General features: G+C 33.8%; 1 protein-coding gene, 1 long non-coding RNA gene and 1 pseudogene across 2 annotated transcripts; all 3 read right to left on the bottom strand.

The window, feature by feature from the left end:
* Positions 1-9,704: 9,704 nt before the first annotated feature.
* On the bottom strand, positions 9,705-15,417 carry LOC138331986 (WW domain-containing oxidoreductase-like). The gene is made up of 5 exons (XM_069279899.1): positions 15,092-15,417; positions 14,520-14,605; positions 12,294-12,504; positions 11,333-11,367; positions 9,705-10,414 (listed from the first exon to the last, which is right to left on the bottom strand). The coding sequence occupies exons 1-5, from the start codon at positions 15,165-15,167 to the stop codon at positions 10,238-10,240; spliced, it is 585 nt and encodes a 194-aa protein (XP_069136000.1). The 5' UTR covers positions 15,168-15,417; the 3' UTR covers positions 9,705-10,237.
* Positions 15,418-16,085: 668 nt separating this feature from the next.
* On the bottom strand, positions 16,086-21,469 carry LOC138331970 (polyprenol dehydrogenase-like; annotated as a pseudogene).
* A 2,054-nt stretch (positions 21,470-23,523) lies between these two features.
* LOC138331979 (uncharacterized) lies at positions 23,524-26,388 on the bottom strand. The gene is made up of 4 exons (XR_011209754.1): positions 26,197-26,388; positions 25,816-25,963; positions 24,755-24,852; positions 23,524-23,899 (listed from the first exon to the last, which is right to left on the bottom strand). It is a non-coding gene; the product is annotated as an uncharacterized lncRNA (long non-coding RNA).
* Between the last annotated feature and the right edge of the window lie 390 nt (positions 26,389-26,778).

The raw sequence follows: 26,778 nt of genomic DNA, 5'->3' as shown, positions 1-26,778 counted from the left end.
CCAATTTCTTTCATTTTTTTATATGTTATGTAGAATAGCATACTGAGAAACTTTGTAATTGTACATTTTTCTCTAAAATGTCAACTTCCGGTTGTTTATTGACTCATAGTGCAAAATCGCCGTTTTCGGTGAAAATCACGAAAAAATCTTCTTGTCAAGTTCTACATGGTATAGAGGCTTCATGTTTTGCATGAAGTAAGCTTAGGTAGTTGACTATCGGGTTTGAAAAAATAAACGAGCTTGACCTTCATCCAAGGTCACAGAGTGCGTGTGATTGTAGAGTTATGAAAATAATCCTGTGAAAATTCAGCTCATTGAGACAGCCGTAGCTCGTTAACCACAAAGCCAATTACTTTCATTTTTGGATATGTTATGTAGAATAAAAAATGAAACAATTCATTTTGTTACAACTTTTCTGTAAAACGTCAACTTCCGGTTGGAAATAAGGGACAAAGTTCAAAAATGCAATTTTTCGACAAAATCATTAAAAAATCTTCTTCTCAATTTCTAGAAGGCCTAGAGACCTAATATTAAGCATGAAGCATGCTGACATAAATGCCTACCAAGTTTGTTAATGTGATTGACCTTGACCTATATCAAAGGGCACTCGGGCTAACAATCCTAAAATCTTCAAATGACTTATTGTAAAGTTCTGAAAGGCCTAAGGTATGGTATTGGACTTTTGGTACGTTGAAACTAAGCGCTACCAAGTGTTTTATGAATGACCTTGAACGGAGTAGCTTTTAGGTGAAAAGCCCGTCAAATTGTCCCGGTGACAATTTCTAGTTCTTATTATTATTATTATTATTATTATTATTCTTCTTCCTGTTTTTGTGAACGCTCTATCGGTCAAACGGTAAGACATAGGATAAAAATGATTTCAGTATGTTTAAACCAAACATCTGAAGGTGATCCATGAACAAAATTAAGTAGGTCAAAAAATCCAAAATGGCCGCCATGACGTAAAACCTAAAAACACAAAAACTGCTATAACTCAAAAAGTATGAAAGCTATTTCAAATCTGAAGGTATTTTATTGTAGGGAATGAACATATCTAACTTTTACCCATGACATGTTTCCACAAAATATGTCTCGTTAAAAAGCTCGCTAGAGGTCAAAGTTTACAAAAAAGTGACTATTTTTAGATTTTTTTTATTATTCATTTTTTTCCAAACTTTTTGCATTAAATCGATGCAGTATGTCATTCTGAAGGTTTTGATGTCTTCAAATTAAAAATTGGTCCACTAAATAATTTTTTATGACGTAATTAATATTTAACTAAGATTTTTTTGCAAATTTCGACAATTATATTTTAAACATCTCCTCTGATTCCACCAGACCAATCAAGCCCAAACTCACACAAGATCTTCAACTGATTACCGTGACTAATTCTTGTTAATATGGTGTTGATTCAAATTCAAATATGGCCGCAATGACGTCACTTCCGGTTTAACCTAGACAGCCATAACTCGTTAACCACTGAGCCAATTTCTTTCAGTTTTTTATATGTTGTGTAGAATAGCATACTGAGAAACTTTGTAATTGTACATTTTTCTCTAAAATGTCAACTTCCGGTTGTTTATTGACTCATAGTGCAAAATCGCCGTTTTCGGTGAAAATCACGAAAAAAATCTTCTTGTCAAGTTCTACATGGTATAGAGGCTTCATGTTTTGCATGAAGTAAGCTTAGGTAGTTGACTACCGGATTTGAAAAAAATAAACGAGCTTGACCATCATCCAAGGTCACAGAGTGCGTTTGATTGTAGAGTTATGAAAATAATCCTGTGAAAATTCAGCTCATTGAGACAGCCGTAGCTCGTTAACCACAAAGCCAATTACTTTCATTTTTGGATATGTTATGTAGAATAGCATACTGAGAAACTTTGTAATTGTACATTTTTCTCTAAAATGTCAACTTCCGGTTGTTTATTGACTCATAGTGCAAAATCGCCGTTTTCGGTGAAAATCACGAAAAAATCTTCTTCTCAAGTTCTACATAGTATAGAGGCTTCATGATTTGCATGAAGTAAGCTTAGGTAGTTGACTATCGGGTTTGAAAAAATAAACGAGCTTGACCTTCATCCAAGGTCACAGAGTGCGTGTGATTGTAGAGTTATGAAAATAATCCTGTGAAAATTCAGCTCATTGAGACAGCCGTAGCTCGTTAACCACAAAGCCAATTACTTTCATTTTTGGATATGTTATGTAGAATAAAAAATGAAACAATTCATTTTGTTACAACTTTTCTGTAAAACGTCAACTTCCGGTTGGAAATAAGGGACAAAGTTCAAAAATGCAATTTTTCGACAAAATCATTAAAAAATCTTCTTCTCAATTTCTAGAAGGCCTAGAGACCTAATATTAAGCATGAAGCATGCTGACATAAATGCCTACCAAGTTTGTTAATGTGATTGACCTTGACCTATATCAAAGGGCACTCGGGCTAACAATCCTAAAATCTTCAAATGACTTATTGTAAAGTTCTGAAAGGCCTAAGACCTGGTATTGGACTTTTGGTACGTTGAAACTAAGCGCTACCAAGTGTTTTATAAATGACCTTGAACGAAGTAGCTTTTAGGTGAAAAGCCCGTCAAATTGTCCCGGTGACAATTTCTAGTTATTATTATTATTATTATTCTTCTTCCTGTTTTTGTGAACGCTCTCTCGGTCAAACGGTAACACACAGGTTAAAAATGATTTCAGTATGTTTTAACCAAACATCTGAAGGTGTTCCATGAACAAAATTAAGTAGGTCAAAAATTCCAAAATGGCCGCCATGACGTAAAACCTAAAAACCACAAAAACTGCTATAACTCAAAAAATATGAAAGCTATTGCAAATCTGAAGGTATTTTATTGTAGGGAATGAACATATCTAACTTTTACCCATGACATGTTTCCACAAAATATGTCTTGTTAAAAAGCTCGCTAGAGGTCAAAGTTTACAAAAAAGTGACTATTTTTAGAATTTTTTTATTATTCAATTTTTTCCAAATTTTTTCCATTGCATCGATGCAGTATCTCATTCTGAAGGCTTTGATGTCTTCAAATTAAAAATTAGTCCACTAAATAATTTTTTATGACGTAATTAATATTTAACTAAGATTTTTTTTCAAATTTCGACAATTATATTTTAAACATCTCCTCTGATTCCACCAGTGCGATCAAGCCCAAACGCACTACAAATCTTCCACTTGTCACCGTGACCAATTCTTGTTAATATGGTGTGGATTCAAATTCAAATATGGCCGCAATGACGTCACTTCCGGTTTAACCTAGACATCCATAACTCGTTAACCACTGAGCCAATTCCTTTCATGTTTTTGTATGTTATGTAGAATAGCATACTGAGAAACTTTGTAATTGTACATTTTTCTCTAAAATGTCAACTTCCGGTTGATCATTGACTCATAATGGAAATTCGCCATTTTCGGTGAAAATCACGAAAAAAATCTTCTTGTCAAGTTCTACATAGTATAGAGGCTTCATGATTTGCATGAAGTAAGCTTAGGTAGTTGACTATCGGGTTTGAAAAAATAAACGAGCTTGACCTTCATCCAAGGTCACAGAGTGCGTGTGATTGTAGAGTTATGAAAATAATCCTGTGAAAATTCAGCTCATTGAGACAGCCGTAGCTCGTTAACCACAAAGCCAATTACTTTCATTTTTGGATATGTTATGTAGAATAAAAAATGAAACAATTCATTTTGTTACAACTTTTCTGTAAAACGTCAACTTCCGGTTGGAAATAAGGGACAAAGTTCAAAAATGCAATTTTTCGACAAAATCATTAAAAAATCTTCTTCTCAATTTCTAGAAGGCCTAGAGACCTAATATTAAGCATGAAGCATGCTGACATAAATGCCTACCAAGTTTGTTAATGTGATTGACCTTGACCTATATCAAAGGGCACTCGGGCTAACAATCCTAAAATCTTCAAATGACTTATTGTAAAGTTCTGAAAGGCCTAAGACCTGGTATTGGACTTTTGGTACGTTGAAACTAAGCGCTACCAAGTGTTTTATAAATGACCTTGAACGAAGTAGCTTTTAGGTGAAAAGCCCGTCAAATTGTCCCGGTGACAATTTCTAGTTATTATTCTTATTATTATTATTCTTCTTCCTGTTTTTGTGAACGCTCTATCGGTCAAACGGTAAGACATAGGATAAAAATGATTTCAGTATGTTTAAACCAAACATCTGAAGGTGATCCATGAACAAAATTAAGTAGGTCAAAAAATCCAAAATGGCCGCCATGACGTAAAACCTAAAAACACAAAAACTGCTATAACTCAAAAAATATGAAAGCTATTGCAAATCTGAAGGTATTTTATTGTAGGGAATGAACATATCTAACTTTTACCCATGACATGTTTCCACAAAATATGTCTCGTTAAAAAGCTCGCTAGAGGTCAAAGTTTACAAAAAAGTGACTATTTTTAGAATTTTTTTATTATTCATTTTTTTCCAAAATTTTTTCAATACATCGATGCAGTATGTCATTTTGAAGATTTTGATGTCTTCAAATTAAAATTGGTCCACTAATTAATTTTTTATGACGTAATTAATATTTAACTAAGATTTTTTTGCAAATTTCGACAATTATATTTTAAACATCTCCTCTGATTCCACCAGTCCGATCAAGCCCAAACTCACACAAGATCTTCCACTTATTACCGTGACTAATTCTTGTTAATATGGTGTTGATTCAAATTCAAATATGGCCGCAATGACGTCACTTCCGGTTTAACCTAGACAGCCATAACTCGTTAACCACTGAGCCAATTTCTTTCATTTTTTTATATGTTATGTAGAATAGCATACTGAGAAACTTTGTAATTGTACATTTTTCTCTAAAATGTCAACTTCCGGTTGTTTATTGACTCATAGTGCAAAATCGCCGTTTTCGGTGAAAATCACGAAAAAATCTTCTTGTCAAGTTCTACATAGTATAGAGGCTTCATGATTTGCATGAAGTAAGCTTAGGTAGTTGACTATCGGGTTTGAAAAAATAAACGAGCTTGACCTTCATCCAAGGTCACAGAGTGCGTGTGATTGTAGAGTTATGAAAATAATCCTGTGAAAATTCAGCTCATTGAGACAGCCGTAGCTCGTTAACCACAAAGCCAATTACTTTCATTTTTGGATATGTTATGTAGAATAAAAAATGAAACAATTCATTTTGTTACAACTTTTCTGTAAAACGTCAACTTCCGGTTGGAAATAAGGGACAAAGTTCAAAAATGCAATTTTTCGACAAAATCATTAAAAAATCTTCTTCTCAATTTCTAGAAGGCCTAGAGACCTAATATTAAGCATGAAGCATGCTGACATAAATGCCTACCAAGTTTGTTAATGTGATTGACCTTGACCTATATCAAAGGGCACTCGGGCTAACAATCCTAAAATCTTCAAATGACTTATTGTAAAGTTCTGAAAGGCCTAAGACCTGGTATTGGACTTTTGGTACGTTGAAACTAAGCGCTACCAAGTGTTTTATAAATGACCTTGAACGGAGTAGCTTTTAGGTGAAAAGCCCGTCAAATTGTCCCGGTGACAATTTCTAGTTAGGGCTTTTCACTTTTTGGTGAAAAGACCTATTGTTTTCGTTAAGTTTCTTATTCTTATTATTAGGGCTTTTCACTTTTTGGTGAAAAGACCTATTGTTTTCGTTAAGTTTCTTATTCTTCTTATTAGGGCTTTTCACTATTTGTGAAAAGACCTATTGTTTTCGTTAAGTTTCTTATTCTTATTCTTATTATTAGGGCTTTTCACTTTATGGTGAAAAGACCTATTGTTTTCGTTAAGTTTCTTATTCTTATTATTATTATTCTTATTATTATTATTCTTCTTCCTGTTTTTGTGAACGCTCTATCGGTCAAACGGTAAGACATAGGATAAAAATGATTTCTGTATGTTTAAACCAAACATCTGAAGGTGATCCATGAACAAAATTAAGTAGGTCAAAAAATCCAAAATGGCCGCCATGACGTAAAACCTAAAAACACAAAAACTGCTATAACTCAAAAAATATGAAAGCTATTGCAAATCTGAAGGTATTTTATTGTAGGGAATGAACATATCTAACTTTTACCCATGACATGTTTCCACAAAATATGTCTCGTTAAAAAGCTCGCTAGAGGTCAAAGTTTACAAAAAAGTGACTATTTTTAGAATTTTTTTATTATTCAATTTTTTCCAAACTTTTTGCATTAAATCGATGCAGTATGTCATTCTGAAGGTTTTGATGTCTTCAAATTAAAAATTGGTCCACTAAATATTATTTTATGACGTAATTAATATTTAACTAAGATTTTTTTGCAAATTTCGACAATTATATTTTAAACATCTCCTCTGATTCCACCAGTCCGATCAAGCCCAAACTCACACAAGATCTTCCACTTATCACCGTGACCAATTCTTGTTAATATGGTGTTGATTCAAATTCAAATATGGCCGCAATGACGTCACTTCCGGTTTAACCTAGACAGCCATAACTCGTTAACCACTGAGCCAATTTCTTTCATTTTTTTTATATGTGATGTAAAATAGTATACTGAGAAACTTTGTAATAAAACATTTTTCTCTAAAATGTCTACTTCCGGTTGTTTATTGACTCATAGTGCAAAAACGCCCTTTTCTGTGAAAATCACGAAAAAATCTTCTTGTCAAGTTCTACATAGTATAGAGGCTTCATGATTTGCATGAAGTAAGCTTAGGTAGTTGACTATCGGGTTTGAAAAAATAAACGAGCTTGACCGTCATCCAAGGTCACAGAGTGCGTGTGATTGTAGAGTTATGAAAATAATCCTGTGAAAATTCAGCTCATTGAGACAGCCGTAGCTCGTTAACCACAAAGCCAATTACTTTCATTTTTGGATATGTTATGTAGAATAAAAAATGAAACAATTCATTTTGTTACAACTTTTCTGTAAAACGTCAACTTCCGGTTGGAAATAAGGGACAAAGTTCAAAAATGCAATTTTTCGACAAAATCATTAAAAAATCTTCTTCTCAATTTCTAGAAGGCCTAGAGACCTAATATTAAGCATGAAGCATGCTGACATAAATGCCTACCAAGTTTGTTAATGTGATTGACCTTGACCTATATCAAAGGGCACTCGGGCTAACAATCCTAAAATCTTCAAATGACTTATTGTAAAGTTCTGAAAGGCCTACGACCTGGTATTGGACTTTTGGTACGTTGAAACTAAGCGCTACCAAGTGTGTTATGAATGACCTTGAACGAAGTAGCTTTTAGGTGAAAAGCCCGTCAAATTGTCCCGGTGACAATTTCTAGTTCTTATTATTATTCTTCTTCCTGTTTTTGTGAACGCTCTATCGGTCAAACGGTAAGACATAGGATAAAAATGATTTCAGTATGTTCAAACCAAACATCTGAAGGTGATCCATGAACAAAATTAAGTAGGTCAAAAAATCCAAAATGGCCGCCATGACGTAAAACCTAAAAACACAAAAACTGCTATAACTCAAAAAATATGAAAGCTATTGCAAATCTGAAGGTATTTTATTGTAGGGAATGAACATATCTAATTTTTACCCATGACATGTGTCCACAAAATATGTCTCGTTAAAAAGCTCGCTAGAGGTCAAAGTTTACCTAATGTTACTATTTTTAGATTTTTTTTCATTATTCAAATTTTGCCAATATTTTTGCATTACATCGATGCAGTATGTCATTCTGAAGATTTTAATTTCTTCAAACTTAAAATTGATCCACTAAATAATTTTTTATGACGTATTTAATATTTAACTAAGAATTTTTTGCAAATTTCGAAAATTATATTTTGAACATCTCCTCTGATTTCACCAGTCCGATTAAACCCAAACTCACACATGATCTTCCACTTATCACCGTGACCAATTCTTGTTAATATGGTGTTGATTTGAATTCAAATATGGCCGCAATGACGTCACTTCCGGTTTAACCTAGACAGCCATAACTCGTTAACCACTGAGCCAAATTCTTTTATTTTTTACATGTTATGTAGAATAGCATACTGAGAAACTTTGTAATTGTACATTTTTCTCTAAAATGTCAACTTCCGGTTGATCATTGACTCATAATGGAAATTCGTCATTTTCGGTGAAAATCACGAAAAAATCTTCTTGTCAAGTTCTACATAGTATAGAGGCTTCATGATTTGCATGAAGTAAGCTTAGGTAGTTGACAATCGGGTTTGAAAAAATAAACGAGCTTGACCTTCATCCAAGGTCACAAAGTGCGTGTGATTGTAGAGTTATGAAAATAATCCTGTGAAAAGTCAGCTCATTGAGACAGACGTAGCTCGTAAACCACAAATCCAATTACTTTCATTTTTGGATATGTTATGTAGAATCGAAAATGAAACAATTCATTTAATTACAACTTTTCTGTAAAACGTCAACTTCCGGTTGGAAATAAGGGACAAAGTTCAAAAATGCAATTTTTCGACAAAATCATTAAAAAATCTTCTTCTCAATTTCTAGAAGGCCTAGAGACCTAATATTAAGCATGAAGCATGCTGACATAAATGCCTACCAAGTTTGTTAATGTGATTGACCTTGACCTATATCAAAGGGCACTCGGGCTAACAATCCTAAAATCTTCAAATGACTTATTGTAAAGTTCTGAAAGGCCTAAGACCTGGTATTGGACTTTTGGTACGTTGAAACTAAGCGCTACCAAGTGTTTTATAAATGACCTTGAACGAAGTAGCTTTTAGGTGAAAAGCCCGTCAAATTGTCCCGGTGACAATTTCTAGTTATTCTTATTATTCTTCTTCCTGTTTTTGTGAACGCTCTCTCGGTCAAACGGTAACACACAGGTTAAAAATGATTTCAGTATGTTTTAACCAAACATCTGAAGGTGTTCCATGAACAAAATTAAGTAGGTCAAAAATTCCAAAATGGCCGCCATGACGTAAAACCTTAAAACCACAAAAACTGCTTTAACTCAAAAAATATGAAAGCTATTGCAAATCTGAAGGTATTTTATTGTAGGGAATGAACATATCTAACTTTTACCCATGACATGTTTCCACAAAATATGTCTTGTTAAAAAGCTCGCTAGAGGTCAAAGTTTACAAAAAAGTGACTATTTTTAGATTTTTTTTTATTATTCAATTTTTTCCAAATTTTTTCCATTGCATCGCTTTGATGTCTTCAAATTAAAAATTAGTCCACTAAATAATTTTTTATGACGTAATTAATATTTAACTAAGATTTTTTTTTCAAATTCCGACAATTATATTTTAAACATCTCCTCTGATTCCACTAGTGCAATCAAGCCCAAACGCACTACAAATCTTCCACTTGTCACCGTGACCAATTCTTGTTAATATGGTGTTGATTCAAATTCAAATATGGCCGCAATGACGGCACTTCCGGTTTAACCTAGACATCCATAACTCGTTAACCACTGAGCCAATTCCTTTCATGTTTTTGTATGTTATGTAGAATAGCATACTGAGAAACTTTGTAATTGTACATTTTTCTCTAAAATGTCAACTTCCGAATGATCATTGACTCATAATGGAAATTCGCCATTTTCGGTGAAAATCACGAAAAAAATCTTCTTGTCAAGTTCTACATAGTATAGAGGCTTCATGATTTGCATGAAGTAAGCTTAGGTAGTTGACTATCGGGTTTGAAAAAATAAACGAGCTTGACCGTCATCCACGGTCACAGAGTGCGTGTGATTGTAGAGTTATGAAAATAATCCTGTGAAAATTCAGCTCATTGAGACAGCCGTAGCTCGTTAACCACACAGCCAATTACTTTCATTTTTGGATATGTTATGTAGAATCAAAAATGAAACAATTAGTTTTGTATCATTTTTCTGTTAAACGTCAACTTCCGGTTGGAAATAAGGGACAAAGTTCAAAAATGCAATTTTTCGACAAAATCATTAAAAAAATCTTCTCAATTTCTAGAAGGCCTAGAGACCTAATATTAAGCATGAAGCATGCTGACATAAATGCCTACCAAGTTTGTTAATGTGATTGACCTTGACCTATATCAAAGGGCACTCAGGCTAACAATCCTAAAGTCTTCAAATGACTTATTGTAAAGTTCTGAAAGGCCTAAGACCTGGTATTGGACTTTTGGTACGTTGAAACTAAGCGTTACCGAGTGTTTTATAAATGACCATGAACGAAGTAGCTTTTAGGTGAAAAGCCCGTCAAATTGTCCCGGTGACAATTTCTAGTTTAAATTGAGACCGATTCATGGATCACCTTATAGAATCCCCAATGTGTGATTGTAATCAATCCTTTGAAACTGCATATCACTATTTCCTTGAATGTAATCTATGTCAAAACCACCGTTTGACGCTTGAACAACATCTAAATCGTCATCATCATAACCATGTGTGTATAAATGTCCTTGTACAGGGATGTACAGATTGTAATGATACTGAAAATAGAAACATATCAACTCACGTGTCTAATCATATAGCTCAAACAAAGAGATTTAATGTTGATTTATTTGTGTAAATAAAATATTTATTATTCTGGTATATGTAGACATGTAGATCATAGTAATGGTAAGTCTTATAATATTATACATTATTGTTTATATGTACATGTACCTATAATCCTTCTTCTCTGGAGATCCAGATTGATACAGCTAGCAACTAACAATATATTTGTACTATGGGCAGCCTATTGAGACTTCTTCAAACTCAATTTTTGAATCGTCTCTCTGTTAATATGTTAATATTATTATCCTTCTTCTTCTTTTCTTGTGTTATTTTAAAATCATCAAATATTTAAGCAAGGTAACTCCTAAGAAACTAATAATGGGTGAACACTAGTAATTACAAATATAGTTGTAACTCCACAAATCAAATATATGTGTATTTTGTGAGATTGGTTCTTGATGCCCATCAGTGGATGGCTAATTGTGTTAAACACATGTGGACTTTATAGCCTGTATCTGTTGTGGCGAATAGGACCAATATCACAAAATATACACACTATCAAGTATAGTGAGAATTATGTGATAATATTTGGTTATTATATAAAAAAAAGAAAATTAACTGTTAATTTATAGAGTTACAATAAATATGATCAAAAATTACGCCATTCCTCATCTAGGAGTTACCTCCCCTTATTTTCATAAACCTCACCATGTATATATGTTTTATATAATTATTTGTTTGTACCACCAATATCGGGAGAAGACTAAGATAGGCTACGCCTGATGTCTAATCCAATTGACACTAACATTTTTTTGTCAATAAAATATTTGGAAATTGAAATTCAGAAGTCCTTGAAACTTAAAATTGTTTTTATTTGTTAGTTTGTGTGTATTGCATTGACATATGCTTACCTGGAATATCTGCTCATGGCCGTCGTCAGTGTATTCTGAAAAAGGGGAAATTGAATAACCGGTAAAGTGATCATATGTATGTAGTGATGCAGGTTATATTAAAACAATTTTGATACTTTATATCAAACAATAGTTTATATAAGGTTAATGTTAAGGTCTCTATGTCTAACAGTATATATAGCGTCAAATCAAACCTCTTATATCCTTTGATCCAGTTTCTACGACAATACGTCGTATTTTCCACTCTCAGACCATTATAATTATGAATGTGGTGGGTGTTAGATAAGTATATTGATATTCAACGATTTGAAATTTTGGCCCGAACTACTTTTGTCTTAGTCTAAAATGTTTTCTGTCACCGATAACCGAATGATGTTATACTGTTGTACTCCGATCGTTCTTGCAGATCCATAGCAAAAAGCTGTTAAAAACGCATCGGAATACATGCTTTCTTATTTATAGCATAAACTATCGATTCATATTTTGATAATCGTATTTGATGAGCGTTATATCCAGCCGTACGAGTTTCCTTCCTGTGATTGTGGTATAACTGGCACACATATGCCTGGCTTGGTAACAATGGTTTGATGATTATTTGGCGGAAATATGTCACATTGCCGTTAACGTACTCGCATGTAGGTCGACCACGAGTAGATTATTGTTTAAGTAAGTATATGAATCTAGACTAGATGTTCAGTAAGTAGGAATTCATGGAATAATTATTCATAATTAAAATGATTTGTTATTAATGCATTCTTTATGCAATTAACCTTTTTATAAGTTAATGAGAGCCTATTTGCTTTTGAAAATATCACTACACCTTATGGTGGTAAATCATGTTTTCTTATTCTGGTTCGCAATCGAGAGTTCTTACTGACACTCATATGGTTTATCCTCTATCAGGAAAATGTGTATCTCTTGTTTTACAGTATAAACCCCAATCTGCCTACTCCATACTTACTTAGTGTTTCCTGTATACCTATCCCGGCATTACAGAACAATTTATGAAGTTTCCTTCCCGACGATTTGAATGATTCAACAAAACTCATTACTGATTTTAATGAATTACAGTCCAAGGGCATGAACTCTACATTTAATTTATCGTAGTCAACTACGCCTTCCGTCTTCTTCTGTTTTTCTTCTTCAAACTCTTTGTTCATTTGCTCTATTGCCTGTGAAAAAGGGTTTTCATACATAAATATCCCATGATATTTCTTCAAACTACAATGTAATAAACAATAATATGTGTCATATGTAATTCATAAAATACCGCTTGATAAATGTTGACTCAAGATGTACGTAGTTTCAATCCAAACGGTTTTAGCTTTTACTCTTATGAAGAACATCGATGTAAACTACTAGGGAAAGGAAAGTAACTAGTAGAGATAATAATATAGATAAGTTCGTATTTTAACACAACACATAGAGAATACATGGTTAGTATCTTACAATACAAGGTTTATTTTGGTGCGAGACTTAGGAAAGCCGAGATGACGAGGCTTTGCCGAGTCATCTCGGCTTTCCGTGTTGAGCACCAAAATAAAACTTGTATTGTAAGATACTAACCGTGTATTCTGTTTATCCTGCAACCATTATGACATTCAAACCGAAAGCAAATTGACAGTTATTTACTTGGTTTTGCCCGAAGCGAGAAGCTTCCAGTAGATCTTTGATGCGGAGGTAAAGATTCATTCACTATACCGAATGAGAGTGTACTCCTGTTTACATTCACAAACAGTATCCGTAATTCTATTCAGTATGATACATCGCTCAAACAAAATGAAAATACTCAAAAAACAATAAATACCTATTAAAGAATTATTTTGCAATACATACCTTTGCCATGAGCCAAGAAAAAGACGACACCGCCATACGAGATTTTCGATAGCGTAAAAATGACGTCATTCCGGTGAATGTGACGTCACGTTTTAGCGGGACTGAATGACGTTTCATTCACCGGAAGGTTCAAGTTCTGGGTCAAGTTAGAAAAAGTTCCGTCAGATATGGAACAAATTCACGTGATCGTATTGACGGATAAAGCATATCGTATTGACGGATAAAGCACAAGTTTATCCGGCAGTAGTTATCGGTCAGTATGTGGGACAGTTGCAGGATAAACAGAGAATACATGGTTAGTATCTTACAATACAAGGTTTCCGTGTCGAGCACCAAACTAAAACTTGTATTGAAAGTATTATGTTTATCCTGCAACTTTTATGAAATTAAAAACGAAAGCAAATTGCCAGTTATTTACTTGGTTTCTCTCGAAGGGAAAAGCTTCTTTGATGCAGAGTAAAAGATTCATTCACTAAACCGAATGAGAGTAAAGGCCTATACTCTACTCCTTTTTACTACCGTGGTAAATATGTAAGCGCATTCGCAAACAGTACTTACAAGTATTCTACTCAGTGTGTAATATAACTGAAATAGTGTGAAAATACGGAAAAAACAGTAATTACCTATCAAAGAGCTACTTTACGATAAATACCTTTACCATGGGCCAAGAAAAAGACGACACCGCCATACGAGATTTTCGATATCGTTAAAATGACGTCATTCCAGTGAATGTGACGTCACTTTTTAGTGGGACTGAATGACGTTTCCTTCGCCGCAAGGTTAAAATGCGGGGTTATGTTAGAAATTGTCCCGTTAGATGTGGAACAAATTCACGTGAGCGTGGCAACGGATAAAGCATTTTGTATTGACGGATAAAGCATAAGTCTATCCAGTAGTAGTTATCAGTCATTATGTAGGGCAGTTGCAGGATAAAGTCTTATAACTATCTGTGCTAATATGAACAATAGATAATGCGTGTATAATCGTTATCCATTTGTTCGTGATAACAGTATTAATAACAAAATACCGAGATATGTGTTTGGGTAATCTCTGAGCAGATTATGAAATGTCAAACCACTTTCTTGGTAATCTCGGAGTGAAAGAAGTCGTTTTTAGTGTCAGATCTGATTCATTGGCAACCACATCTTTTCTGACATCACTTACTATATTGCGTAATGGATAATTTGCACACAATAACATTTATTTACTAAGTAATAAGTGCCGTTCGTACAATCATATTTGAGCGTTCTGAACTATACTTTTTTATTTGATAATGAAAATAATTTCTAATCCATTTTTGAAATAAATCCTTTTGGTTTGTTCTGGGGTTTAAAGCTGTAGATAAAATCACCTGATTCGCTCTCTCCTCCGATCTACACGCAATGATAACGGTACCAACCATCATAGCAAGCCACTTCGCAGTTTCATAGCCGATTCCTGAAAAGGAATTATATGAAATGAAAATTAATGATAAAATCAATATCCTGATAAGACCAAAAACGGTCACAAACGTATTACTGATATGAAATAACATAGAGATGCAATGATTCTGTTGTTATTGCTACTATGTCTTTTAATGTCAATATATATAGAATCTACTAATCGATGAACTAGTTACCGCATATATATGGTCATTATATGCCATAGATGCTAGGGTCCTGCTTTGTCCACTTACATGTCTATCATAACTAGAATCATTCTTAAAGGTCGATAACAAGCTACATTGTGATATGCCGTCTGTAATCGATCTTTTACTGTACCAGAAAAATACAGATCCCTGTGGAGTTCTCCACCCAGTAATCGTACGTATCTTGATTTCCACCAGCGTACGTGATAAGTTCCATCAGTTATGTGAATGGACAGTGGGTATGATTTAAAGATTAAAATAGCGATGTTTTACTGTTCTGTTATAGTTATACATACCTGCATTACCGCCGGTCACCACGGAAATGTTGTCTCTAGGAATAGAGACCCGGGGGAAGGAAGGCGTAGATCCCATTTTTTAGAAACAGGTTTGTCTAACTCAGAATACTGGAAAACATACCTCAGGCAGATCACTAGTGTTGTGTGACAAAATAGGATGGCTTTATGTCTACACGACACGTTCGAGCTCAGTACAAAAACTGCTTGTCATGTGCTTAATGCATCCGGTCGTTAAACAAGTGGTTATCGAACGAGTACAGCCGTCAACCCTGGCAAAATGGGGAGTGGCACATGTATGTAAAATGGCTGCTGTTTACGAATCTGAGAAGGTCAATAGGTTATTTTTAGATCATAAGCACATAGGGTATATATATCTATACACATGTGCCGTTGTATATTTTTGATATACTTGAAGATGATAACTTTGTCGGTAGCTAATTTAAAGACGATTATATCTACTCAAGAAAGGATACAAATCCAACGATGTTATACGTCTACAATAGGCTTATTAATTACAATGATGCTCCAGTTTCTGTTGTATTTTAGGTTCATGTAAAGGCTTTAACCAGTGATATTTTGCAAGCCTAAAACTCATTACTGTGCTGCAATTGAACAAAACCAACTTAATTATTTGTTGGTATGTACCCTGGCTAACTGTCAGACTTACTGTTGATATGTTATTTGTGAAGCTGCTTGTAAAATTCAGTAAAATATGAGAAAAATGTATATTTCTGGAGAAGACATAGAACTCGTGTGAATTGCATTGATGGCACTGATTACTGTTTAAAGCCTTTACATGAACCTTAAGCGGGACAACGTTTTCGCGATTTTATGTTAAACGAGAAAAATAAACTGTTATCGGTTTTTTTTTCAGATTTTGGGTGTCTGTTTCTTCCAGTTTTTCAAGTTATTGAAATAGATAATCATATTTATAGCATTCCTCATAGTATTAAACCCTTTAAGTTTTTATGTCATGAAACAATAACAAGCCACAGAAAATATATTGTTTATTTTCATAGCATTTACAAGTTTAATAATGACATTGATTGAATTAAATAAGTGTAGATTGTCATAATCATCTCATTTCTATTAGTGAATATCTGACATAGTTGGTCTCTTGTAATCAGGAGGCGCCAAAGAAGTATACCAACTTTTTCTTCATATAAAGACAAAATCATGCATGAGAGCTGGACAATTTATACACTATGAACACCAATAAAGCAAAACAAAGCCAATTAAATAAATAATATTTATATGAACAAATATATTAAGGCAATTATATGCAAACATTATACGGATTTTCCAGGAGTACAACTTATATTCTACATGATCAAAATAAATGTAGACCGGATCTGGGTTAAGTTAATAACAAAGCGGAAAAGGATGACGATTTTGTGAAGATGTTGGCAAAACAGTTCGGAAAAAAGACATGATTTAGATGGTTACAATTAGTTGGACTTGACCTCGCCTTGTCTTGACTTCATTCTCTTTCCCCCCTTTCTTACATCAATCTAATTTGTAATATGATGTACATATTTAATAATTTGCCATATTACAAAGAAACTATTATAAATTATGATCTAAGCTTTGGTCCATTATCAATATTGATAACTCTACCTTGTATAAATGATAACTTTAAATGTCATTCAAAATTAAAATTTGAAATAAATGTTGGATTGTTATGTGTATGGATGTGTGTGTTATTGTTGATGTTTTGCCTTGATATCGTGTATGTTTTTGAAAAATAAAAATGTATATATATGATAAAGAATATTTCTGATAAGCTATTTTTGCATTTGCAAAGAGAAACCTTTTTATCAACGATGAGAAATCTCTGGTATTTTTTCAAGAGGGCGAGGGTATTGCATTATTTTGGTGACATCATTTAAGATATATCATTGTAGCCCACTGAGAATATCAGCAGGTAGGTAATCTTTGAGGCATGCAATGGTATAGTTCCATAGGGCTGTCTGGTAGGATTTGTTCCTGCAAAGACAAAATACATTGCATATATCAACCTCCAAAGCATTCCTTATACTGAATGACTAGATGGGCTACGATACTAATTTTAAATGGCTATTTATTTTTAAGGTTTTGAATTATGGTTTAGATTAAGTGAATGGGTCTCCTTCTATTATTTCTCTATCAGAACGGTATGTGTCTAGAGTGAACTATCATAGTGGCATCGATAATTTAAACTCGCTTAAACAATAATTTATAGTCATTTGAAAAATTGGCAACTTTTTTTCAATTATAAAGCAGCAATAACATCATTAAAACATTATATTATAGATTATTGATGTATTGTTACTAATGCATCTATACGAGAGTCTGGTCTCGTGGACTTTAGATATTCCTAAACCAAACTAATCATATCTTAGCTTATGTTGTCTTAGAGATAAGAAAAAAGTTAATCGTTGTGTCAATCGTGTGAAGAAGTTACGATTTATATCTTTTATTCAAATGTGAGTTTTTAAAACACTTTGGCGTGCCGGAGTCTCATGAACAGATTTATATTGCCTTTATAGTAATACCTGACTAACACATCTCTAAAACGACTTTTGATTGACTAAATTTAATTGTTCACTGCCACATTGCTAAGTCGTCTTTCATTTCATTAAGAAATAATGTCTTTTCTAACTAAATTATTTTATTATAAAAATAGCAATCACTTCTTATTCCCTGACAGAACTTAACTTATCATTTTTAAGAACATAGATTGCTTACCTGGAAGCTGATATAGGAGTCTTTGGTTTAGAATCAGAATAGTATGTGTCCCGTACACCGGACAGTTTCGGATTAACCGCTGCGTTAAGTGAGGTCCAGGCGCCTTGAAATGGAGACTTTGATGTACCTGGAGCACAAAACTACAATTGAAGTAATTGTTTATCTAATGTATTGTTTTCCATGGTAATCGCAAAAAATACTGAGGAGGAGATTTCTCTTGTTAATGGATATTCAATATATGACAGAGAATAATGATAACAGAGTTATACTTGTAAAAGGCATGCTGATTAATTAAACGTAATGAAAAGGAGACTATGTACTATGCATCAGCTTTGAGGATTGTAAGTAATCTAATCCTTACCAAATAGATCAAACATTGCTAAAACAGCTTTGAATACCCCTCTTCTAAATGTGGTCATCAGAGATGTTCTCACGAAGCCCGGATGTAAGGATGATACTGTCACGTTTGTGTCCTTTAGGATCTCGTTCATAGAAAACATTTGCATCACCTGAATTAAAATCAATGCAAGAATAGATGTATTTATATTTTCGCGTTGTTTGTTTGTGTTTTTGACAAAAATGTGTTTCTTATTTAAATTGGCTTAAATGATTAGTGCGTTTATCGACACAAGGTTCGTTTTGTTTAAACGAGTTTTATTTAATTAGTGTAACGGGATTGGGCCGGGTCGATCATCGGGGGAAAAGGTAGCTCACCGGTAGAGTATTCGGCTAGTGTTCGGAAGACACGGGTTCGAATCCCGGTCTGGCTGCTACATTTTCTCCTCTCCTGTTACATGAGTCTACATACATGTGTAGATATATTTAATGTTAGGATTTGAAACAAGCATGTAGCTTATATTAATTCCTCTCCTAAAATATTTAGACTTTCGGATTACAATATGTCACTGTCCAATATTTCAATTTAATACATTACAACCTTGTGCATAATAACCATCTTATATATGATGAATACTAGATTGGTAGGATTTACCTGATAAAGTTTAGATCGGTTATATAATTCTGATGTGTCATATTTTGGTTCGGAATACTTCTTCCCTTCAATGTCCTCGGGATCGAAGTGAGAATATTCGTGAGCCAAGCTTGATACGAGAACCACCCTACAATCCGGACCGGAAGTTTTCATCACCGGAAGTAAATGGGCTACCAGTAGGAACTGACTCAAGTAGTTCACCTATATGTAAAGGTAAATAATAAAATACAATTATCATTTTCAACTTAAAAGTAAGTCCAGCATATAGTACATATGTCAATTTACACCATTCAAAATAAATGGTTTGGTTTGATAAGTTTAACATCCTGTTGAAAAGGTAGGGTCATTTAAGGACGTGCCAGCTTTGTTGGTGGAGGAAGGTAAGGCGGAGTGCCAGGAGATAAAACACCGTCAGCTGTCAGTATCTGGCAACTGCCTCACATGGGGTACATCTCCACCATTCGGCCAACGCGGCTCCATTCTATTACTTGAATAACAACGATTATTCAAGAAGTTGGAATATCGATGTGTAAATCAATTAAAGCAAATATTTATAAAATGGCAAGAAGTTATCAAAGGATTTATTTGTAAACTAACTACTGTTACTTAATTTTACCTGAAATATTTGTTCATGGCCATCGTCTGTATGTGCTGAAATAAAACAAAATATCACTAATGATAGATCGACCATACATATTACGACTAGAGAACAATGCCTTATATTTCTAATAACAGATTCTGAGTTTTGTAATCTGCCTTTATTACGAAACATATTTTATATACAGTAAACCTACGTATTTTTACTTGCGATTAAATTTCGTTAGCGAATAGAATTCGCGAAAATAGATCGCCCTGAAAGCGTTTGATTATATAATTATAAGTGTTTAACTATATATCGCTGAATTGCTACATAAGAGTCGTTAAGAATGAAATCGCGACATTAAGTCGCCGCGAAAATCAGTTGGTTAACAATTTGGTTTCCGTAATCAGTATACACGATGAGCCTTTGTAGAGCATGATAAGTCTGTGTCAGCTGATGAATCTGTATCTTTAGATATTTATATATGTAGATTACATACCTAGTTTATCTTGCAAACCAATACCAGCGTTACAGATCAGCCTGTGGAGCTTCCTTCCTGATGACTTGTAGGCCTGAACGAAATCCATAACAGATTTCAATGAATTACAGTCCAGTGCCATGAACTCTATATTCAGTTGGTCGTTATCAACTATACCGGGAATTGCCTGAAATGGTGTAAGGTGCTAAGACTATATTCTTTACTCCTGACCATTGGTCGTTATACCGGGTGTTTTTTTAATTCGCTTAGTTTTTCTTCTGCAAAAATTCTTGGTTCATTTCATTTGTTGTATTGCCCAAATGAAATGGTGTAAGGTGCAAGTAAGACTTCTAAGTATCAATCTTTACTCCTGACCATTAAACAGATTATAGAATAGTTTTAAATAATACCTATACATTATTTCAAAATATTATGGAAACTCTCTGTCTACCCATGGTCTTACTATTTATTTTTTAATATATCAAGCCCATAGTTGGCTAGATGTGAATTGAAAAAGAACCGTACACGTTGATAATAGCGGTAACCAAATTTATTTTGTCACAACCTAAGACGGCCATATTGTATTTTTTCCCTATTTGCCTATACACAATGGACGTGTGCCATTTAATGACACCTTGCCCCTCTCCGACATGAGCTAGACTGTACTGCCAAATATCGCCTGTCTAATCACGTTTATATTCATTCACCCCAGGTTTAATCTCTTTTGAATCACGTACCATTTGTGGTATAAGGATAATCTCCACTTTAATGGCCCGTCTTTAGATAATTATACATTATATCCGAAACAATTATTTTATACGTGTAGTTGTGTTTCAGTATATTGACAAGTAGATTGGATTCTTAGGAGTGTCATCATACCTGCTTAGCCCTCTCCTCAGATCTACACGCAATTATTACGGTACCGCCCATCATGGCCAGCCACTTAGCAGTATGGTACCCCACACCTGCATTGATTGAAAACAAAACATTGCGAAACCCTTTTGTTTATTATTGATAGTCCGCATGCATGTAAATTTTAAATAATATGTCACAAAAGCAGAATAATATAACACATATCAGTAAATGGAAATAGATTAATATTTGATTCACAAAAAATAGTGTAATTTAATACTTACCTTTTCCCAGATGGGATGAAATAATAAACTTTAATTAAACCATTGATGTATAAGTGATATTATATCCTTGTTTAAAACAAATGTAAAATTTATTGTTACCTGCATTTCCTCCCGTAACAACAGAGATGTTGTCCTTAGAAATGGTCACCCGAGGAAAAGATGGAGTAGATCCCATGTTTAAGACAGAGCTCCCTCACGTCTAATCTCAACATAGGTTAATGGTACCTTTTTATGGATCCACCTATAGTTGAAAAACTGGAACGCCTGCAGTTAGAAGCTTAGGTATGCGTCGCAAACAAACTTCGGGTGATCGATAATCCTTACCTGGCGTTTAGATATAACAGCATTCCATGGACCTTCTCTAATGAAGGAATTGACATGGGGGACAATGGAATGGCGATATGATTTCAAGATTCTGTCCTGCTCCTGCTAACGACATGCAGTTTGGACAATCTGAACAAATGTTGTATATAGTGTTTGATTAGGCGCAAGCTAAATAGATTAGAAGAGTAATTATACAAGGACATTTAAGTTAATTGTCTCACGTTGTGAAAGATTTCATTGTTTATTCAAAGGGTTGAAATAAGAATTATGTTTTGCTGTACTGTTGTATATCTTTCTATTTTAGTGCTAAGTTTTATTATATGCGACAAATGCGGATTTTGCTTTTGAAGAAAGAAAATATAAACGTAAAATTAGAATCGAGATAGTATTAGTTTGTTAATTGGTACAATAACCCTAGGAAGATATGCAACGATGACATATACACTAACAGACCTATTATTTCAGTGATTTACTAGTTACTGAAAAATTTATTGGTTTTCAATTCAGAATGGGAATCTAAGATGGCTGCCTATCAACCATGTTCTTTCGTGATAGCCCCCAAACAAAACCATAATTGGGCAACTAAGAACCATAGAGACATACATAGTTTTATCAATCCCTTTCTGATCAGTACTGTCTGACAAATAGTGGTAACAAACTTAAATCATATAAGTTCGAGTGGAGAATGGAAGGAAGGACGGACGAAAGGACCGGCACTGACAATAGACGACTTAAATAGCTCATCATCTGTTAATGGTGGGCTAAAATATCCATTAGCTATTTGATCATCCTAGTTAATTGGCTAATAAGTCAACTGTGATCTTTTTGTTTTAGTTCTTTCCTTTGATATTGCTGCCTTTGCTTTCTCGTTTTTCATATAACCATTATCATACAGGTTAATTTATAAAAACACAATGTCGTCATATGGTGTTAAAAGATAAGTATCGTTATAATAACAAGGAGTATATTTCACCATACATAATTTGTGAGTAGGATCGACAATATTGTGTTCCATTATCAATTTTGTTATATTTGATATCTATTACTTTCTTTGGCAGTCTAAATGAAAGTGCTGTACATCTAACATTGTATAGTCCTTTAAATGTTATCTACGTGCATATTATCTGCCGTAATTTCCATACTCACGAATTAGGAAAGAAGGGATTTTAATATTGCATTCACCACCAAACATTATCAACATTTTGAGAATTACACTACTGACAATGCATATAATTTAATTGTACAGATACAAATAAGAGCTGGGAATGGTGTTTGGTAGTACTGCCAAAACTCTTTATGTTTACATCTACAGTGCAGTTAAATGAGACCATGAAGCCAAGGTTTGGTCTACATTTACAGTGTTATTAGCAATTGTAAAGTGAGTTCTGTAGATATGTTTCCATCTAAACACACATTAGGCATAAAAACAAGAATTTTAAAGTGTATAAATTCTATGTTTTAGCTAATATTTAAAAGGCATCATACAAGTTTGTCTGTCCGTTTGAATAACATTCACAGGTTTAATCCAACCTGATGATTTTTAATATGTTTCTGAAGAAAAAATTCATGTCGAAATTTTCGCCAAGTTATGGCACATGTAACTTTAGTATACAAATAATTCATCGAAAATGACAAATATGGACATTACAGACTTCATTAACTATTTGCATCTATTATGAATCTTACGTGAAAGAGATTTCCCTTGCATTTTTGTTTAAAGCAAGATTCTCTCTATCACAAGTATCACGAGGCGAACACTGAGCACACAATTACACTCTGAATAACGTCCTGAGAGGAGTTGTCCGGACAAAATCAACCTGTGTATAGTGACCTGGTTACCATGGCAACAAAAATTTTGACAAACAAAAACACATGCACATCTAGACATGGTTCCCAACAATACTGCCAAGTTTCATTGAAATCGTTCCAGTAGTTTAGGAGGAGTTGTCCGGACAATTTTTTTCTATGGACTGACAGACAGACAAACAGACAGACAGAGAAACTGATACAAGTATACCCCCTAACTTCGTTACAGGGGGTATAATAAAAAAGGGTTTTTTCTATGGGAAAGCTTCTTGTCTCAGTGTCCTGCTTTCCTGTCCTGCAACTGTCAGTATTCTAAAGATAACTGAAAACATTATAGTCTAGTTTTTTATTATCTTATTTGATATTTACTGATAGTTATTAGAATATCGTACGGCAGTTGGTTATATTTTGGCGTCCCTGTAGAAATATAACAGTGTAGTTTTTCATCCTTCAAAGCATTCTGAAGCTTTTATTTCGTACCATGTGTATTTCAATGAAAATATTCACAGGTGTCTTGGATTGTATTAAGGTATGTGGGGATGTCCAGGAATTTGCGAAGGTCACTGCCAACTGAATCTATTCAACTTTTCTGTTTATGAAATATAAATGTGATGAAGTTCCCTATCTATGTCACATGATTTGATTGCAGTTTCTTTTGGGGTATCTTATAAATAATGTCATTGAAGTTCCTTTAGAATATCCTGTTGGGTATTCTTTCAGACAGTTTAGGGTATAATCCCACAGTGCAGCTTGGAATAAGTTATTTCTGAAGAGAAACAAAAAGTCACTTAAGACATCGGCACATTGGAAATATGTGATGTCAAGTAATGTAAACGTGGAAAATTTTGCGAGTACTTTATTTGGCGATTTAGAAGTAAAAACCTTTCGGATGGATGTTACTGTCGCGATATATACAATTTCTGATTTCTGTAAATAAAGGATCTTACATGAGTGGCTATGTAATATGAAATTTATCAAACGAGCTCGATAAATTTTATATCTCATAGTCACGAGTGTAAGATTCTATTTATCAGATAACTTTTAATAATAGTTATAAGTAAAACTTCAGATTTCGTCTCTATAAAAGAGACTCGGCTCGGATGTGACGTTTCCGTCAACTGAGACAATCATGCGACGTCATATATAGATTATGACGTAAAAACTACCTGTGACGTCACAATAGTGTTATTACACATGTGTCTTACGATATTTATGACATGGCCGTAAGACAAGGCTGGACGGGCTAGTTATGTGATAATAATAATTTATATTGTCACATACTTTCATATGAGGTTGAAATAATAGCATAAATTTCGCCTTCATGTAAATTTCCACGTTTATATTACTTTACAATAGACTGTACACGTGATCATTTGTCCCTTGCTGAAGTTACCATTGTGAGACAATATAGTGGTTGTGATTGCTTACTATCATATCGCCTATGATGCAAACATTTTTCGTGATGCAATTTATACTTCTTGCCATCTTTCACAATAGTATATTTTTAGCTTTTGGCTATCAACAGTAACTGTTTTGTAATGCTGATTTTAATATATTGTGCAGTTGGGTAACGAAATTGCGTAATCCATCCTTTTAATTTATTCTTCATGAAATGACTTACTTAGCAAATAACGCGGAGTCTCAAAATAACGATCCCGTACACCTGCGAGATCCGGATTCACCCCCGCATTGAGTCTTCAAACACACTGTTTATTCCTCCTGAATGTATTGAATTACATGGTAAATATATTTTGGTGTTGTTATATGTGGTATCATATGGTATAACAACGACTGGTGATTACAATTCGGACTAAAAAGCGACATTTTTATTTGATCTAGTATGTTCATGATTTACACTGAACATAGTACGATAGTTACAGCCTTTCGTTTGAAATTGGAATGTTTTTGTTTTGTGTGATTATAGCAATTTGTACTTCTGTTCTGTATGGAGAATATTCATGTTGTCTAATGCCTTAGACATTTGTAAAACAAAATTGCTTGGAATACAGAAAACGTCAAATTACGACTTAACGCTTCAGGGAGTAATTGCAGATGTATGCTTAATCATCATTAAGCTTTTATTTCGTGTTCCCGTCTATACTAAATATGCCCTGACATATCGTAACAATGAAAGGAATCCAGTAAGTGACTAGTATTTATTTTCTTTATTTCTACCTTTACATTTATATTTTCTACAAACATAAAAATTGGACCAACAATTATGTTCCTGACCCTACATGTTACACCGTATAACCGGTTATTTTCAGGGGAGGATATTTCCGATATTTCGTGGAACTTTGCTATGATCGCGATAATTTGATTCCCGAAATGTTAAGAAATGGTTGAAAATACGCAGCCCACAAAGTTCTGTTACATAATAACGTTAAAATTATGCTGAATGTGTAACTATGAGGAAACACTCGAAAATACAATTAATGAGTTAGAGTAGAAAGATAAGCTAATAAATAATATATACTGATGCCTGTATTAACAAGATTTACATATATCTGTATTTAATGGAGGGCAGTGTTTAAAAGCTAAAAGCCATAACGCAAGAATTAAAAACCGCTAAAACTTTATTTCTTCGTGTTTAGATCAAATCGCGAACATAACCGGACGCACGGTATATGCATATTTGTGATGTAATTTTCCAATTTATATTGAGCATAAACATAACCTTACCGAACGCTTGAAGTATGGTTAAAGGGGCTTTCCTGATTCCACTTTTAAACCCAGAAAATATGGGTGTTCTGACGATTCCTGGATGTTAGGATAGAACAGCCACACTGGTGTCCTTGAGGATGGAATTCAGCCGGAACATCTGCATATTCTGAAAAAAACACTCGAAATGAAGTCCAATCGTATTGTGATGCTTTCTATTTTTGCAGAAGTTAAATAAACACAATCTTCAGAAATCTTAATTCTTTGAGGAATTATTGCTTGTTATTCGTCTATTGAGTAATTACTAACTACTAAGTAGTCTGATGATTTCCTTGACAATCGTGAAAGTGTTAAATGGGGAAAGCCACACAATATTGCAATTAACACGCAAAATAGTTTCACCTGATATAGTTTGGATCTGCAGTATATCTTTGGTTCAGAATACTTTTTTTCCTTCAATATCCAAAGGATCGAAGAGTGAAAATGCATGTACCGAACTCGATGCCAGAATAATTCGGCAGTCTGGACCCACAGGGCCATACTGTGCTGGACCGGAAGCTTTCATAACCGGAAGTAGATAAGCAACTGGCAAGAACTGACTTAGATAATTAACCTGAAAATATTACCATATAAAATAAATACACATACATGTATTGAAAAATAGTTTGTGTTGAAGAAAAAGACTTTACGAAAGTCATATAAGAGTGAAAAACTATTTTTGGTTGCTGTCATTGGGTTTAACTTTGTATATCAATTAATTATCATATTTTATACAAAGTTGCACAGTTTTCCAGCAGCTTTAGAAAAAATGTCATTTTTAAAATATGTATTAAGCAATTGAAATTGTCCTTCCATTTGGTTTTATACAGAAGCGATTTTAAACATTAGGCGTGAAGAGTTCCCTGGAATATTTGTCCATGACCATCTTCTGTGTATGCTGAAATAATCAGATAATATACCAAAGATACTGTTGATTAAGATTCT

The sequence above is a fragment of the Argopecten irradians genome, chromosome 1 (genome assembly GCF_041381155.1).
Source record: "Argopecten irradians isolate NY chromosome 1, Ai_NY, whole genome shotgun sequence".
NCBI classification, from domain to species: Eukaryota; Metazoa; Mollusca; class Bivalvia; order Pectinida; family Pectinidae; genus Argopecten; species Argopecten irradians.
This window is presented reverse-complemented; position numbering and strand designations above follow the sequence as displayed.

Bases quoted from the DNA above. Each gene is read 5' to 3' on its own strand.
- LOC138331986 (XM_069279899.1), bottom strand. From the start codon at position 15,167: ATGGGATCTACGCCTTCCTTCCCCCGGGTCTCTATTCCTAGAGACAAC. The intron at 14,606-15,091 runs GTATGTATAACT...ATTCCTTTTCAG, and splicing joins GGTGACCGGCGGTAATGCAG to GAATCGGCTATGAAACTGCG. The intron at 12,505-14,519 runs GTGATTTTATCT...CCTTTTTCACAG, and splicing joins CGGAGGAGAGAGCGAATCAG to GCAATAGAGCAAATGAACAA.